We start from the raw sequence: 18,061 nt of genomic DNA on the forward strand, positions 1-18,061 counted from the left end.
CATCTGGCAAGCTTTGGAATATTTTTCATTTATATGCTTTGTATGATATAAGAATTGAGAGTAAAACTACAAATTACTGGAATTTTCTGTTAATCCCTCTCCCCATTTTGACTGACAACTGAGATTTCTACATGGATACCCTTTCTTGCTGTGCATGGCTGCTTGTGTGTTCTCTCTCTCTCTCTCTCTCTCTCTCTCTCTCTCTCTCTCTCTATTGTTGAAGAATGCTTACATGGGTTTAGTAATCTTCCACAATTTTTCATAAATGCAAGATCTGATGGGAGATTGTTGATATAAGTTTTACTACATACAGTGTACTCAGATAATAGTCTTTAAAAAATCTGATTCTACTGAGGTTTAGTTATCCTATCTACAGTCCCTTGTTTTAGGAAGATCAGCTCTTCCTCACCTAGCAGTTATCAATTGCCAATGTTTCTTCAGCTAAGATTGGTGTTTGCTGTCCATTTCCCCAGTTCTCTGCTGGGTTTTTGTCTGCTTGAGTTTGCATGGGTCTTGTACATGCTGACATCATTGAGGGTGCCAGTGGGGAAGGGAATATAAAGATGATTAAGATTGGTAGAGATATTGTTTGGAATACACAAAAATTCAATAAAACTTAAAAAATATGATTCTTATATCATTTGGCAATAGTTTTGCATTTTAAACTAGGAAATATATGTATTATGATGGTTTTTCCTCCCCTGCTGACATGGTGTGGATACTACATTGATGAAGGCCTTGTACTATTAATCCAGCTTTTTTGGGAAGATACTAATGATTCCTGGATGTTGTTCATACTATTGAAAATATTGAATGATTATTTGTCTGATTGCAGCAGAATTAATGACATAAGTATCTCACAGGACCCTTAATAAGACTTTGTTTTGGCTTTCATTTTAAATAGTTTTCTTTCCAAATGTTCCTCTCCTATGTATGTCTTTATTCTCTAGTCTAATTTGCTAATTCTGGAATAATTTTTTCTGTGACTTTCTTCATTTAAATGCTTCTTGTTTGTTTTGTAAAGTTATTTTCTTTATTTTGCTTGAAAAAGAAAATTGCATTTTAAGTCAAGCATTTTGTTTTTATCTTTTTGTTTCAGTAAAGGTTCTAAATAGTGGTTTTAAAGTATTTTTTTTCAGTTTGCTCTGTCATTGTAGTGCAGGTAAGTATTATAGTCATCGAAGTTTAACACAGTAGCTCAGATCCATTTGTAGATGAGTAAACTGATAGCAGTTGTCACCAGCTTTCTTTTTTGTACTAGATATCTCATCAACCCAGTTTTCTCCTTCTATGTTTAGGCTTTAGACATTATACTAAATAGCCTTTCTTATTCTTTGATGATATTGGGGCTTTCAGAGAATGAGTAAGTCTATCAAGAAGAAGAAATAGAGTTTGGATTTTAGTATTACCAAGTATAACTCAGTTTTGATTTGATAGTGTTAGTTTTTAGCTTTGAAGTTTTAAAAATTGACTTTAATTAAATTCTGTTTATGCTTTTAAATATAAGAATGCTGACTGAGTTCTTTAATATGACTAAATGTCCTAAATTTATATTGATGTCAATATATTTTTTCTTATACAATTCCTCTAAAGTGTAGAGTTTTTAAAATTAAAGCCATGGAACATATACTTTATAATTCAGGATGATTTAAGCAGGATAGCCTATGCAAAAAATTAATACTTTTTTTTTGTTCTTTTTTGAGACAGGGTCTCATTATGTTGCCCTAGCTGGCCTTGATCTCACAGAGATCCACCTGCTTTTGCCTCCTGAGTGCTGGGATCAATGGTGTGTACCACCACACCTAATCTTAGAATTAGGTCTTCTTAATTTCAAGCATCTTTTATTTATCTAATCTTTTTTTTAAAGAGAATCTTTTGATACTAATTTTCCTGGCGCCCTCAACAAAAAAGAAAAAAGCAGGGCTGCTTTTCATTGGTTACAGACATTATAGGACATAAGACTGAAAAAGTGAGTTGAACTGTTTAGCTTTTGATTATTTGGTGAATTTGTCATTCCTCATGAATTTCATCTTGTTTGGGTATAGATCATTATGCCATTATGAGAACTTCATATCAAGGTACTAATTTTGAACCTGGGTAAAAATAATATGCTAGTATAAAATTTGAAGAATTCCACAGTAACTCATGAAATGTCATTTTAAATAACTCTTAAAGTACAAGACATTTATTAAAACAATGCCATACACTCTGCTAGAAGGATATCTGATTGCCATTTTTTTTCATACTGAAGAAATATGTAACATCCTTTGCTTTATGACTTTGGATTGTTTTATAAACTTGAAAATATAATGTGATGTTTTAGTGTTACGTATAGTTAGAAAATTATTTTGTTTAAATAACATGCACTTAAACCTATGATCTTATTTGGAATTTTGTGAACTATATATTCTATTGTGATACTGAATACAGAATGTAGAAAAACAATTCTTAAAGAAATTTTGTTACTTTTGTATATGAACGAACAACCTTCTAAAAATTAAACTTGGCAGTTTCCCTTAACCCTGTTTTGGGACCTCTTAAATAGTAAAATAGTACTTGTCAGTTATATCACATGGCTTGTCAGTATATTTTAGAGATAAAGCATACTGGAGTGTATATTCTTGGTCCCAATCTTTTAAAAAATCTCTAAAAATCAAAGATTGGATTCTTCATTTGTAAAGGCATACATTAAAAGTCAGGGAAGCCCACATAAACACACGTATATATCTTTGAAAAATGTGACTGTAATATATTTATGCAGGCATTCGTTAGCACAGTAGTTAATGAGTGGAGAATATAGCACTGGTAAACTACAACTAACAGTAGATTGGGATCTAGGATCTTAGACTCTACTCTTGGCTTTGTCACTAACTAGCTTTGTGTATTTGGCTAAGTCATTTTCCTTCTGTAAGCTCGTTTCTTTATCTATAAAGGATGTGGATGGAATGTAAGGTTCTTTCTTCTAGCCCTAACATTTTATGTTGCTTTTCTATGGCTGTTTCTCTAAAGCTTCCTGGTGCAGGAGATCCTTCTCTCAGTTGCTCTTTATATTTGATGTTGTGAATTATTGCTCTGCATTCCATCAAGAGGCAGTTTCCTTTCTTGTTTGGGCACTTTAGTGAAGCATTACTCATTTTCTTTCTAGAGAGGATCATAATTTCTAAAGGCTTTCTTGGCTTTCTAATTTTGTTTTCCTGATGCTTGTTTGTGTTATTAGGCTCATTTCCTATTAATTTTATTTTTGTTTTCTTTTATTAGATGAGGTGTAATAAGGCACTGTTTTAGTGTTTGTTGTGTAATTTAGAAGACTTAGTTTATATGGATTTGGGGGTCCTAGTCTCTCGCCCGCCAGTTCTGATCATTATTTGTTTGTGGGGTTTTACCCCACTCCCATATTGTTTTGCTTTCTCCCCTCTCCCCCCCCCCCCTTTCAGGAAAAAGGAGGCTCTATTACCTCAGGCACTGCCCAGGTTTTCTGCCATGAGAGTGGCACATGCTGTTCCTTTAATGTTTCTGATAGAGTCCTGACTGCTTTGGATGCTACACCTGCCCCAAGATACAATTTTGAGCATTGAAACCAGGGGCAGTACCTTGTTTCCTGAATGAATTTCCCAGAAACGTCTTGGAAAGCCTCAAGAAAGGAAACTTCAGAACAAACAGAATCAACTAGGGATCATGACTATACATCCATCACATGCATACCAGCATGGGTCCAGCCAAGGCCTCCAAAATGATGCTTTGCCAGCCTCAGCTGGTTCTCAAGTGATGATGTCTTTGAAGTCTCTGTGGCCCGTGACTCCAGAGTTAAGGTAGTGGAGTTTCCCTTTAAAGCATCTCACAGCAGGCTTTGTAGGTGGGACATATCCCACCTCAACATACTAGTTGACTACTCAGGTTGAAGGTCAGCCTCAATCCTTAGGTCCTTTAAATTAAATTGTAATTTTGGGGTGTAGGAGATTATGTTATAGGTTAGGATTATAGCATAGTAGTTCTTTGACATAACGGATTTGATCCACCAGTCACAATATATGCAAAATGATTGAACTGTATTAGTATTCTTGGCTATAAACAAGGTTTTCTTTTGGTCAAATAATGTTCAAGGACATATACAAGATATCTTAGTCTTGAAAAGCTTAAGGAGTGTCCATTACTCTGTATTTAACTAGCGATTTGGAGAAAAATATCTGTTTGTGATTTATCTGCTTCTAAAATGACTTGTGATTGTTCTCCATATTATAATAACTGAAGGCTGTTGGTAAGTTGTAATTCTTTAGTATGTGGATGTGATTTCATTTTCGGTAATTTATTATGTGATTTATTAGTTAATAGCCAGCTGTATCTTATGTCATCTACGTCATATTCCTTAGTTATTTGACAATCTAGACCTTCAGGATGAATTAGGTAGATTTACATATTTTCACTTCCCATTTAGTAGACACATTGTTAGTGTCTAGAATTTGGAAGAAGAAAAATTATGTGGTTGCTTATAATTAACAGCCAAATTTTTACAGTTAGTATGGAATTTTAAGGCTTTTTGAATTTGTAGACATAAACTGAAGTCAGTTTATTGCACCAATATATAGAGTTACTAGATTAAGGATATAGTTCTGTTGGCTCTTTACTGTCCTGCCCAAATGATGATGAAAATCTATTGTAATGATTTTCCATTTCTAATCTAGTATTTAGCACTTCATATAATTTGTATACCTATAAACATTTATTCCTTCATCTCAAAATACATTATCTAAATTAACTTGAGAGAGGTTTTCCTAGTCCATGAGAAGTAATTATCTTCTATGTATTAAGGAGGCTTTTAGAAAAACTTATCCATACTTTCATACTTTTATTCAATTTAAGGGACGTCCCTTTATTCTGCAATGGTTTACTAGTTTGATTTATTTTTATTTTATGTGATTGAGGGTTTTACATGCATGTATGTAAGTGTACCTGGGCATGCAACGCCCACAGAGGCCAGAAGATGGCGTGGGATCCCCTGGAATTAGACTTAAGGACTATTGTTAGCTGCCATGTGGGTGCTGGGAACTGAATCTATGTCCTCTGCCAGAGCAGCCAGTGTGCTTGACTACTAAGCCATTTCTCCAGCCCCAGCAATGGTTTACTAATTTGAGGAAGATGCATTGTATATTCTTTATTTGTAAACTGGTAAGAGTAAATAGTATTTGATTTTTCTTTTGGCTAAATAAAATGTTGAAATCTTTTATTAGTCTCCTTTTCTAAGATGTTTCCTGTGTGAAAGCAAACCACTGATCTACAAGTATGAGAGCAAAGCTTTATTGCTCAACTCTAGTAAGATTTTCATTGGGGTGATTTAATCTATACTATATTTAAATACAAATCAGAGTAGAAACCCTCAGAAAAGCAAACTCACCTGTGGCTTCTTTTATCAGCCAGTGATTTTCTGTGATATCTTAAGTATTTCTGATCCATCTCTGTGAAGAAAGTACAAAAAGGCATATAATAAACATTTATGGAAGTCATTCCCTGTTTTGCTTCCATCTAGGTGTGTTTACTATGCATCTTTGAATATAAATATCAGTGAATAGTGTATCTGTCAAAAGTGAGGCCTTAACATACATTAACACCTCTTGCCACTGAATGAATTCTTGATCGAAATGAAAGCAGTTGCTAAGAAATGGAAAGAAGGCCTTCAAATCAAGAAACAGCAAAGGTTCCATAATCTCAGCAACATTATTTTCACTGAGCTAGTCAGTCTTGATTTGCTGAATGGATGTTGATCTTATAAACATTAGCTCATTACAGACTATTAGAATCTTGCCACCTTCTTTTTGAATCTTTCTATTTGATATGTCTTTGTCAGTGTGATTTATGAATTCATGGCAAAAGAATCCCCAGACTGATCTGTCACCTTGCCTTGTACAAAAACTTGATTGCTTTTATCTTACACTTTCAGATAATTTTCTTTAGTGCAAACTTGGAAATTTCCTAGGAATGTGGTTTCTTGATATTAGTAAAAGATGTGTTTTCTCATTAAGCACTCAGTTAGGAAATTGGTCTCCAAGAAGCATCTTGAGAAATCTTGTACGCAAAGCTATAACTTTTTTCTGAAACTGTAAACTCATTTCTGATAATTCGTGTCTTTTCCCACATGTGTAACAATAGCACTCATGTCCCTTCCCTGCCCTAGCTTGATTATTAGTAGTGATTTCTTATTGCATCGGTACTTAGGTTTGGTGTTACTTATTTATACTTAACAGAATTATGAAGTAAAGTTAAATTAAGGTCCAAACATATTATCCTCCAGTTTCAAGTACTTTCATATTTTAGTGGTTTATTATATTGTTTTTTTTTTTTTCCTGAGAATGTTTTCCTGCTGAATCAAACCACTTCTGTGGAGTTTTGTCTTGGAATGCCATTTGTCTGGATAAGTGCATTTACTGTTGTTGGCCTGTCTCACATTCTAGTTACTGGATGATGACAGCCTCAAGTTTTAATTGGTCAAAACAGTCAATAGACTACATCCCTGAGAACTTCGACTCTCTTGCAGATTTGTATGGAATTGAGAAATAATCAGTGCAGTGAACACCTTTAAGAGTGTTCATTGGTAGCTTAAGTAGAAACATAGTTTTGCTAGTGTCTTATTTATGTATAAAATTGAAAACATTTGAAAGTTTTTTCCATTTTGATACAGAGAATTCTGTTTTTGTTTTTAATTTGGCACTTTATCCCCTGGTATATAGCTTTTTATTATTATTTTTTATTCTCAAGAATTGCCAAGAAGATGCTTTTGGAAGAAATTAAAGCCAATCTTTCCTCTGATGAGGATGGATCTTCAGATGATGAACCAGAAGGAGAGAAAAAAAGAACTGGAAAACAAAATGAAGAAACCCCAGGAGATGAGGGTGAGCTCCCCAAAGAGAAATATAGGATGTCATAATTTGATTCTTTGACCATTCAGTCCTTTAAGAATTATCTGACCTAGAAATCTCAATATATGCATTAAAGTTTTTAAAAATGTTTACAGCTTTATTACCATCACGCCTTTGAGTATCTTATAATAATGTTGAAGTTATTCTAGTTTTATCAGTTACTGTCAATAAACATGTAAGCAAAATATTTTATACTTTAAAGTGTTAATGCACTGGTGATAGCCAGTATTTAAGAACCAGTGCTGACAGATGAGATTACTTAACTGTCACCAATGATACCAAGGTGCACAGTCAGCACAGTTTTTAAAACACATTTAAAAGAAAATTTTCTGAAGAGGGTTTTAATACTTTTTTAAAATTTAGAATCCAAAAATCAAGTCAATTCTGAATCAGATTCAGATTCTGAAGAATCTAAGAAGCCAAGATACAGACATAGGCTTTTGAGGTACAAACTGACTGTGAGCGATGGAGAATCTGGAGAAGAAAAAAAGACAAAGCCCAAGGAACATAAAGAAGCCAAAAGCAGAAATAGAAGAAAGGGTAAGACATTTTTTTGTCTTTTTTTTGAGACAAGGTCTCCTTGTACCCCCAGCTGTCCTGGAAGTCATTATGTAGACCAGGCTGGTCTTGAACTCACAAAGAGCCGCCTGCCTCTGCCTCCCAAGTGCTGGGATTAAAGGCGTTCGCCACCACGCCCGGCCAGGTAAGACATTTTAATTCTGAGTGTAAGGAAAATTGTTTTTTGTGAATGAGCTCTAGTAATGAAATTTGAATATGTCTACTCAGACAAGCACTGATACTGAGTGTATCAGTAACCTAGTAAAAACTATTCTCTTACAAAAAACAAAACAAAACAACAACAAAAACTATTCTCTTACATAGGTTAAATGAAAATTTAAAGTAGGACAGTAACCTAGAATTTGTCATCATATATGTTTAAAGTGATAAAGAAAAATAAATTTGATTTAATAAGTAAGTATACTTGAAGGCTATGTAAGTAAGATTACATGAAACTGTAAGTACAAAAAGTGCTTTTCTATGGAAAATAGAAGATGCAGTTAATCTAGGTAGATTTCTGTAGGCTTATATACAAAAGTTGATTTCCATATAGTCAGATTAAGTTTTCTTTATATTCAAAGTCTGAATCCTTTTTGTTCATTTTCTGTTTTTAGACAAGGTCTTGTCATATAACCCAGTCTGGCTTCAAATCGATGATCCGCCTTAGCCTCATGAGCACTGCCTGGAGTACAGTATATGCCACTCTACCTAGCATGAGTCCTTTTCCATTCAGCGGCTTCCATGTATCCAGGATCATATTAAGTATTGAGAATTCAAAAAAAAAAAAAAAAGAAAATCATTTGTATCCCAGCTTTTAATTTGGATATATATGTGGATAACTTCGGGGAATACTAAAATGCATGAAATGATGGGATTTTATATGACTTGAAAGAAGTCAGGCACTGAAAGACAAATGCTACATGTTCTCATGCAGAAACTAAACATTTGATCTTGTGAAGTAGAAAGTAGAGTAGTGTCCAATGGCAACATAGAGGTTACGAAAGGGGAGAAGAAGGGCATAGAGGAAGGCGGCTGGCCAGTAGCTACCAAATGCACTTAGGTAAGCGGAATGGTTGTAGTATTCTATAGCATAGCAGGGTGACTATAATAATTTACTATTTATAAAAAGCTAGAAGAGAGGAGGTTGACATTTCCCATCACAAATAAATGTTTAAGGAGCTAGAAATACTAATTGCTTTGACTTGATCATTATGCATCATTTACATGAATTGAATGACCACACTGTACCCATAAATATAAACAATCATGTGTCAATTAAAAGGAAAAAAGGGAAAATTTACCTATGTCTAGGGTTCATCTATGAACCCAATTATGTATTAGTCAGTGGTGGTGAGATTTGAATGTTTTAGAAGTATGTCAGTGATTTTGATATGTAGCACGCTTCATAAAAATTACAGACACTAATGTTCTAAAGAGTTGTGGCACCATAATGGTGCTTAATATAACCAGGTACTGTGCTGCCACAAAGGGTTATTTAGCTTTTTAGGAAGTGCAGTTGATCCCCAGAGAAGGCTTCACAAAGAGCAAGTGTTTTACCCAGCAAATCAAGTGGAAAACGGGGAGCAGGTAGGCAGTTGTGTTGCAAAAAGTTTGGGGAGTATGTTGTGATAGAATCCAGGGCCTTCAACATGCTAGGCAAGTACCCTCCTACTGACTTATAGCTCCATTCTTTTTGTTGTAAAGATTTTTAATACAAAAAGGCAAGAAATGAAAAAGCCTGTGTGGGCACATGGTGGAGGGAATGTAGTTACCTTGTGTAGCAAGGCTTCAGATGAGAGAAAGGAAAAATATTACAGTGAGCCTTTGTAAGCCTGTTTTTCTCAAACTTAACTTGCTGGTGCTATCTAGTGTGTTCTTTTACTTAAGATATTGAGGAGGATACTCTTGTATTACGTAATAATGTGTTTGGCCACTTAAATGTGATATTCATTTGCTTGAGAATTTGGGTCAACAAAATTCAAAGTAATTTTTCCCTTATTTGGGACAGATAGATAAGACTGGGGGGGCCATACTTCTTGAGGGCAGATTAACTCTTCTCTGCCATGAACTATAAATAAAATTAATCCATTCCATTAAAAATAAAGAATAGTAGTCTGTAAGGGTATCCTCTGTGCAGCTGGAGTTGCTGCGGTTCCATCTTCATCTCCACGATGTTTCCCTTGGCTAAAACCACACTAAGTCATCTCCAAGTTTGAAGCATTCTGCAAACAATGGCAAGGAGGAGCCACCGGAAACGGACACCCGATTTCCATGACAAATATGGTAATGCTATATTAGCAAGCAGAGCCATTTTCTGTATTTCTACATGGACATATACAGCAACACAAATTGGAATAGAATGGAACTTGTCCCCTGTTGGCAGAGTCACCCCAAAGGAATGGAGAGACCAGTAATCATGCCAGCTGGTATAATAATCAATGAGTTGTTTAAAAACCATTGCACAAGTAATGCCATATAAAACAATCATGTATTAAAATATGGCATATTGAAACAAATAAAGTACCTTTGAAACCTTAAAAAAAATAAAGAATAGCAAATCACGTTTGGAGACGTACAAGGCTATAGAGGCTAAAGAGCCTTTAAAGTATTTTTAAAAATTATTTTTATTTTTTTCTTTTATTTTTTCCTTTAAATGGCTTTTATTTTATTTTATTTTTTAATTTAAAGACGTATTCACTAAGGGATGTCCGGGAACACTAACTTGACTCTATAGGCCTTAACATAAATGACAGAATGCATGAAATCCAGTGGGGTGGGGAGGGAGATATAAAGATGATTAAGATGTTGTGTATGAAATACACAACAATTTAATAAAAAATATGCAAAAAAAGAAGTATTCATAGTTTTATTGTGTCTAAGCATTAAGAACCTGTTGGAAAGATTTTAAAGCATGTTTTAGAAATATATTTTCATTAGTCATAGAACTGTGGAATTGGGCAGCAGGCTCCAAACTCAGCTGAAGAACTACTGGGCAGCTGATTACTGCTGGATGAGGAAGAGCTGATCTTTAAGGGAATGACTCTAGGTAGGCTGACTAGACGCCAGTGGATGAACTTACACAAAATTAAAATGCACAAAAATTAAATAAAAATATACAAAAAAAGAGAAAGTAAAATTTATCCTTTGGAAACTCCACAGATTATAGGATAAGAATATTTTAGGATAGATTTTAATAGGAAGAAATGTTAAAGAAACAAAGTACCAGTTTAAAATATCTTTATGGTTGTATATCTTAATAGATGCTTGTGAAGTGTGTGTTTACCTCAGACCTCTGCAGTCTTTATTTTTATATTTATATTTAACAGCTGTATTCAGATATCATTGGCAAATCATACATTTTGAGGCTGGGAATTCGGTTCACTTGCAGAGTGCTACACGACAAACACACACCCATCACCACTGCTACCAACAACAGCATTTAACTGGGCATGGTGGCTCATGCCTATAATCCCAGGACTCAGGATCCTGAGGCAGGAGGATTGACATGAGTTTAAGGCCAGCCTGAGGTACATTGTAAGATCTTATCTCAATAAACAAATTTTAAAAATCATGTATTTTGGGGCTGGAGAGATGGCTCAGCGGTTAAGAGCACTGTTCTTGCAGAAGTCCTGGATTCGATTCCCAGCACCCACACGGCAGCTAACAACTGTAACTCCAGTCCCAGGGCATCTGACAGCCTCTTCTGTCCTCCGTGGGCATTGCATGACACAGGTGCACTTACCTACACACAAGCAATACATGCATACACATAAATTTTTTTAAAAATCATGTATTTTACTCATTTATGATATAAATGTTATAGCTTTTAATATATTCACAGAGGAATACTACCACTTTGTAAAAATAGACTTTTTGTTTGCATATAAAAAGTGATAGATTGGAGAGATAGCTCAGTGGGTTACATGCTTGTTGCATAAGCATGAGGACCTGAGATGGAAACCCCTAGCACACATGTAAAACTCTGGGCATGGCAGCACCCCAGTGCTGGGTGGGTGGAGATAGGTGGTTCCCAGGATCTTGCTGGCCAACCAGTCTAGCCAATCTGTGTATGCCAGGTTCCATGACAGACCCTGTCTTAACAAATAAGGTGGAAAGCAATAGAGGAAGACCCAGCACATCAGCCCCTGCCTTCCATATGCGTGTGCACCTGTTTATGCACAGTAATTTTTAAAAATGATCATAAATGGGCTATTTCATGAGCATGTAGGGCACCTGGATGAAGGAATAGGGTGTTTCCTGTCACATACATTTCTATTGCTCATTCATTTGGTACTTTATTACCCAAGTGTTCTTTTTTTTCTGTGTAGGGGGGATTAAACTTTGAAAGATTCTTCCATATTTTGTGGTTATAGTAATTGATACTCAGATTTGAGTTGCATGATTTTGTTTTGTGAATTTTGCTATTCCTGTATTGTGTAGGAACTAGAATTGGGAGATGGTGTAGAAACAAAGCAGAATTGTATACTTACACAGTTTAATCAATTAGGTTAAATTCAATTTAAATGTATAAAAAATTGTACAGCATGTGAAATTTCATTTTCTTATAATTGAAAAATGCTATACAGTTATTTTACAGAAAATTTGTAAACTAAAGTAATGATAGATTCAGTTTTCAGCTTTTATAATATTGATGATATCTTTATGCATGGGATAAAGCGTAGTGGTTCAGTGCAGAAAGATGTATGAGGATAGATGGAGGGATGGATGGATGAATGGATGGAGATAAAATAAATATGGTGAACCGATAGCAACAAGTATAGGAAAAGGGAAGCAGGTGCTCTGTGAATGATTAGAAAGTTTGTTAAGTTTAAAAATTATAAAGATTAAATGTTGGATGAAAAATTAATGCTAGATTAAAATTACATTTAATCAGAGTTTGATAGTGTATACATGTGGCCGTGCATGTTAGTGTGTTTCTATAGTTCCTTCAACTTCCTAATTGCTTAGTAATTGTTTTTTGTGTATGGTGAAACATATACAAAATTTTCCATTTTAGATATCTTTAAGTGTACAGTTTGGTGTATCACATTGTATATAATTACTACTATCTAGATCTAGAACCTTTCAGTCACTTTAAATAGAATTTCTATGCCTATTTAATATTAAATAAGTATTCTGCCATAGTAAATTTTATAAGTATATATATTCTCTTCTGTGTTTTAGGTCAAATAGAACTTTAATTTTGATCTGAAGTCAAACTCGATCTTGAGATTTTTAAGTTTTGAAATAATTATAGATTTACAGATAAGTTGCAAAAATGATCTAGAGATGCTAGGCGTGGTGCTACACGCCTTTAATCCCAACACTTGAGAGGCAGAGGCAGTGGATCTCTGTGAGTTCAAGGCCAGCCTGTTCTACATAGAGAGTTCAGGCCAGCTGGGAGACAAAGTGAGACCTTGTCTAAAAAAAATTATCCAGAGTTCCTTTATACTTTTTATCTAGCTCTGATGATTGTAATCTTATACTCATCATCATTCAGTTATTAAAATTGGGAAATTAACATTGGTGTTGTGCTAATTAACGAAGCCAGGTGTTAGCTAATGATACTATGAGTCTAATCTGTTTTTATGCATAGTTTCATGGAAACACTGCTATATTTATTCATTTGCCTGTTTTCACTTATGTAAAATGGCGAAGTTGAGGAGAGATAAGTACTTGAATTGGAGACCATGTGCTCTATAACATGTTTTCTATTCTCTGATAAAAGGTATGTTTCTTATTCAGATATTTTTAGTTTTGCTAGTAATTTCCCTTTTCTGTTCTGATACCCAGTTAAGAATCTCCTATTGCATTCATTTATAATGTCTCCTTAAATCTGTCGATCTGTGACAGTCTTTGTCTTTCCATTTATGATCTTGGCATTTTTGAAAAATGTTGGTTCATTTTCTCAGTTCTTCCTTTAAAATGTATTTGTGCATTGTTGCTCATGATAAAATTGAGATCCTTACAAAGTTTGACAGGATTACCACCACAGAAGTATGGCTGTGTTTGGTTGCATGCCTGCAATCTCAGCACTTGAGAGGCAGAGGCAGGCATCGGATTGCTGTGAAGCTCAAGCCAGATTGGCCCTCATCATGAGTTCTAGGCCAGCCTGGACTACAGTGGGAGCACTTGTTTCAAACGAAACAAAATACCAAAGCAAAAATTATTGCACCAGTACAGTTGGGACTTTGTCACTACCTATGGAGCCACTGTTCTTAAAATCCAGGACTATGGTTACCTAGGGTCTTTTAGCTTTGGCTGTTGGAAGTTCCCTCCTGTTAAGGTTCTGTGTCCTTTTCAACATGAATTCATCATTGTTTGAACACTGCTTTACTTTCTGGCGCTGGAATATTATCCAGATTCATCTTATTTTCCTTGCCCTTACTTGCTCTGTCCAGAAAGATCGGCCTTCTGGAATTTTTATGCTTCTGTTACTATGACAGTACTGGAGATCCCCTTCATACACTAGTCACAACATCAGACCTCATGTCTAGTGTAAGTGTGTGGCCAGAAAATTGTGACAGCTTTGCGCTCAGGGTCCTCTATATAGTTTTGGAATTCTTCCTGCCTTCCAGTTAAAAGCAGGAGACACTATCAAATTGTATTGTATGAGAATCGCAAAAATTCAATTTAAAAAATCAGGAGACAAAGGAAGAAAATGACTCAAGGCACGCAACAGCTATCTTGTCATGTGCCCTCCTCCCATGATAGGGGAGCCATTATTCAGGTCTTGGTTTCAGCCACCAGTCTGCTTGCTGTTGGCATCTCTTTCAGAGTCCTCAGGTCATTTCTTTCCTTGTTCTGCTCATAATTTTTAGCTGTCTTCATTGGCAGGGAGTCTGTAATCCTTTTATCTTGGGCAGCCTACTTTGTTTTAAATAGCCAGACTTATTTTTACCTAAATTACCTTTTGTTAATTACTTACATAGTTTATGTACTGGTAATTTTCATTTTGTCAATCCATATACAATCAAATACCCATATTTTGATGTAGAACTATAGTTTTATAATTATATCTGGTATAAATTTCAATTATATTAATAAATAGAGGTTGAGTGTATCTTATCTGAAAAGCTTGGAAACGGAAGTGTTTTGATTAGAATTTTTAAATTTTGAAATATTGGTATGTACATAATGAGATATTTTCGGAGAAGAAACCCATATCAAAATAGAAGCGTCATTCATGTGTCGTACACCTCATGTACATAGCCTGAAGGTAATTTTATGTAGTATGCCTATTGCACCTGCATTTTGGCAGCAACTTGGCACTTGAGGTCAGATGTGCAAGTTTTTAGTAGTGGAATCATGTTGGTGCTCAGACAGCTTCAGATTTTGGAGCATTTCAGATCTTCTGATTAGGAATGTTCAACGGGTACCATTTGAATCATTAAATTGTATGTTTTATATGATGTAATTAACATAAATTTATGTATATACTCTTGATATTCTTTGTATAACAATTCTCTTAATGTGGAGTTATTAGCAAATTAAGTTCCTTTTGAAAAATATTTAGTAATTTTTTTTTCTAAATTTAAGTGAGCAGTGAAGATTCAGAAGATTCTGATTTTCAGGAGTCAGGAGTTAGTGAAGAAGTCAGTGAATCTGAGGATGAGCAGCGACCAAGAACAAGGTATATATTACACTGTTTTTACAGAACTGTTAGGAATTGTGTTACTGAGATTGATCTGAGTGAAGGTGCTTGCTGCTAATTTTGACCCACCTGAGTTTGATCCCTGGGAACCACATGACAGAAGGAGGGAATCAACTCCTGCATGTTGTCCTTTGAAGTATGTGTGTGTGCTGTAGCACACCTGATGCCCCACTATTAGATAGATGATTGATAGATAATAGATAGATAGATAGATAGATAGATAGATAGATAGATAGATAGGATAGACAGATCTAAACAAAAGTTAGGAATTAATCTAAACGACTGTACTTTCAAATTATTTGAAAATGGCTATTGTTGCAAGTAAAATTAATTAAATATAACGTATAATATTTTGATTTGAAGTTTTGAAAAGAGAAAGAGGGACCAGCGAGATGGCTGAGTATGTAAAAGGCACTTGCCAAACCTGAGGATCTCAGTTTCATCCCCACAACTCACACGGTGGAAGGAGAGAACTGAATTTTGCAAGTTGTCCTCTGAGCTCCACATGTCAGTGGCATGGTCAAGTGGGTGTACACACATACACACACACAGAGGAAAGAGGAAGGGGATGGTGACTTGTAGGGACAGGCCAGGAGAACAGTAATGGGAAATGAATATGGTCAAAATACATGACATTCTTGAGTGAAAATATCTTTATGAAGCCCATCACTCTGTACATTGAATTTATGTTATGAAAAATTAAGAAAACAAATTGCCATGTGTAATTCATGTAGTGCCGAATCCAGGGTTTTATGCATTCTAGGCAAGGACTCTACCAACTGAGGTACATCCCTCCCTCCCTCCCTCCCTCCCTCTCCCTTGAGGCAGAGTCTCATGTAGTCAAGACTGGCCTTGAACCCACTGTGTAGCGAAGGATGAACTTGAACATGAAGGGTTTTTTTTTGAAACGGGGTCTCCCTGTAGCCCCAGCTGGCCTGGAACTTACTATGTAGACCAGGTTGTCTTTGAACTCATAGAGATCTACCTGCTCTGCCTCCCAAGTGCTGGGACTACAGGCGTGCGCCACCACACCCAGCGAGAACTTGAGGTTTTAATACTCCTGCCTCTTAAGTGTTGGGATGAGAAGTGTACACCACTGCACCCAGTTTAATGCATACTGGGTATTGAATGTAGAGTATTGAATGTGGTAGGCGAGTACTATACCACCTGAGCTACAGCCCCAGCCACTTATTACTTTTTTGCTTGTTTTTGCATTGCTAAAGATAGAGCTCAAGGTCTTGTGCATGCTACATAGTTGCTACTGAGATACACTCCTAGGCTGTGTTACTACTTTGTTAATGATTATTTTATGGTGACAAAATGTACATAGGGTAAAATTTACCATTTAACCATTTTTTTTAAAAAAAGATACATCTTATGGGTATGAGTGTTTGCTTGCATATATGTGTGTGCACCACGTGTATACCTGGTGCCCGTGGAGCTCAAAAGAGGGTGTCAGATACCCTGGAACTAGAGTTACAGACAGTTGCAAGCTACCATTTGGGTTCTGGAAATTGAACCCAGGTCCACTGCAAGAGCAGTAAGCACTCTTAATCACTGAGCCATCCTTCCAAGCCCCATCTTCACCATTTTAATTTATTTTATTTTGGGGCAGGGATTGAGGCAGGGTCTCACTATGTAGCTCTGGCCTGGAATTCACTAGACAAGGCTGGCCTCGAAATCATAGAGACCTGTCTGCCTCCAGCTCCTGAGTGCTGGGACAAAGGCATGCATCACCACATCTAGCTGCTTTTATTTTAGGTATTTATTTATTTGGGGTTTTTAATCATATTTTTAAAAAATCCTAAAATTTTATTTACTTACTTTTTTAATCATTATTTTAAAAAAATTTTTAATAACTACATAATTAGAAGAAGCATTTCATTACAGCTTTAGCATATTCAGTAACACATTCCAGAGCAAGAGTACATCTTTTTCACAAGTGGGTGCAAGTTTCTAGGTTCACAGTTGAATTAATACAGTTATACAATATTGAACTCAGTATAAGCCCTGTAAGAAATAAAATTGAATGAGTTTTTAACCTTTAAAAAAGATCTCCATTTCATTTTAGAATACATAGTTCCTTGCAGAAAGACTCATTGTTTTTGCTACTAACACTGTAATGTTGGCTTATGCATCTCTAATCTGTATGTATCTGATTATTACTACTCATAATTGGTTGCACTTGGACCCTCAGTGCCTGTGTATGTCTGTAAAGTCATTGTGTAGATTTCAATGGTAATGTTCATCACCTCTACTAATTAACATGAAGTAATTTTTATGCTTCCTCCTCAAATATAATACATTTAAAAAAATTTGTTGGGTTTTTTATGTGTCTTTATATCACACAGAACATCCCAAACCATTTAATTCAACTATACACCCACTTCCCAGATGGCATCTTCCGAAAACCTCCCTACCCCGACTAGAGCACTGATACTCTGATAACCCTGCTACTGTCTGCTGTGTTGTCGGCACCCCCAGCCAATCCCCACTACTTGTCCATCTGGTGAATCTAGTCAGCCTATCTCAAGATCTTTGTTTTAGGAAGGTCACCTGTTACTCATCTAGCAGCAATCAGTTGTCAATATTCCTTTAGATAAGATTGGGGTGTATTGTTCATTTTCCCAGTTCTATGCTGGGTTACTATCTGGGAGTCCCTTTGGCCACTGTGGCCAACAACTCAAAAGAAGGTATCGCCTATCTGGCACTTTTGCTTGTTATGTAGCCTTTAGCTATGCATATGGACTCTTAAAAAATTATATTGGCCCCTTTAATATTTGGTTATACTTTCCTTTTTGGGTGTTTAAGGTCTTACAGTTGGCCCAGATAAACCAATTTGTTTTTAATCTTAAGGCCATTTGAGGATCGGTTCCTCAGGGGTCACATAGGCTTGGGAGGAGCCCCTGGCTCCTTTCTTTTACAAGTTCCATCTATTAGA

General features: G+C 35.6%; 1 protein-coding gene and 1 pseudogene across 5 annotated transcripts in view; both read left to right on the top strand.

Moving 5' to 3' along the window:
* Positions 1-18,061, top strand: part of Atrx (ATRX chromatin remodeler) — a 187,526-nt gene that overhangs the window by 74,302 nt on the left and 95,163 nt on the right. For all 5 annotated transcript variants that reach the window (XM_008837667.3, XM_008837668.3, XM_008837670.3 and 2 more), the window contains 3 exons: positions 6,748-6,881; positions 7,272-7,448; positions 15,006-15,099. In XM_008837667.3, the coding sequence (XP_008835889.1) occupies positions 6,748-6,881; positions 7,272-7,448; positions 15,006-15,099 (405 nt within the window). The remainder of the gene's footprint in view (positions 1-6,747; positions 6,882-7,271; positions 7,449-15,005; positions 15,100-18,061) is intronic.
* LOC108491060 lies at positions 7,563-10,015 on the top strand (annotated as a pseudogene).

The sequence above is a fragment of the Nannospalax galili genome, unplaced genomic scaffold (genome assembly GCF_000622305.1).
Source record: "Nannospalax galili isolate Female #2095 unplaced genomic scaffold, S.galili_v1.0 scaffold238, whole genome shotgun sequence".
Classification (NCBI taxonomy): domain Eukaryota; kingdom Metazoa; phylum Chordata; class Mammalia; order Rodentia; family Spalacidae; genus Nannospalax; species Nannospalax galili.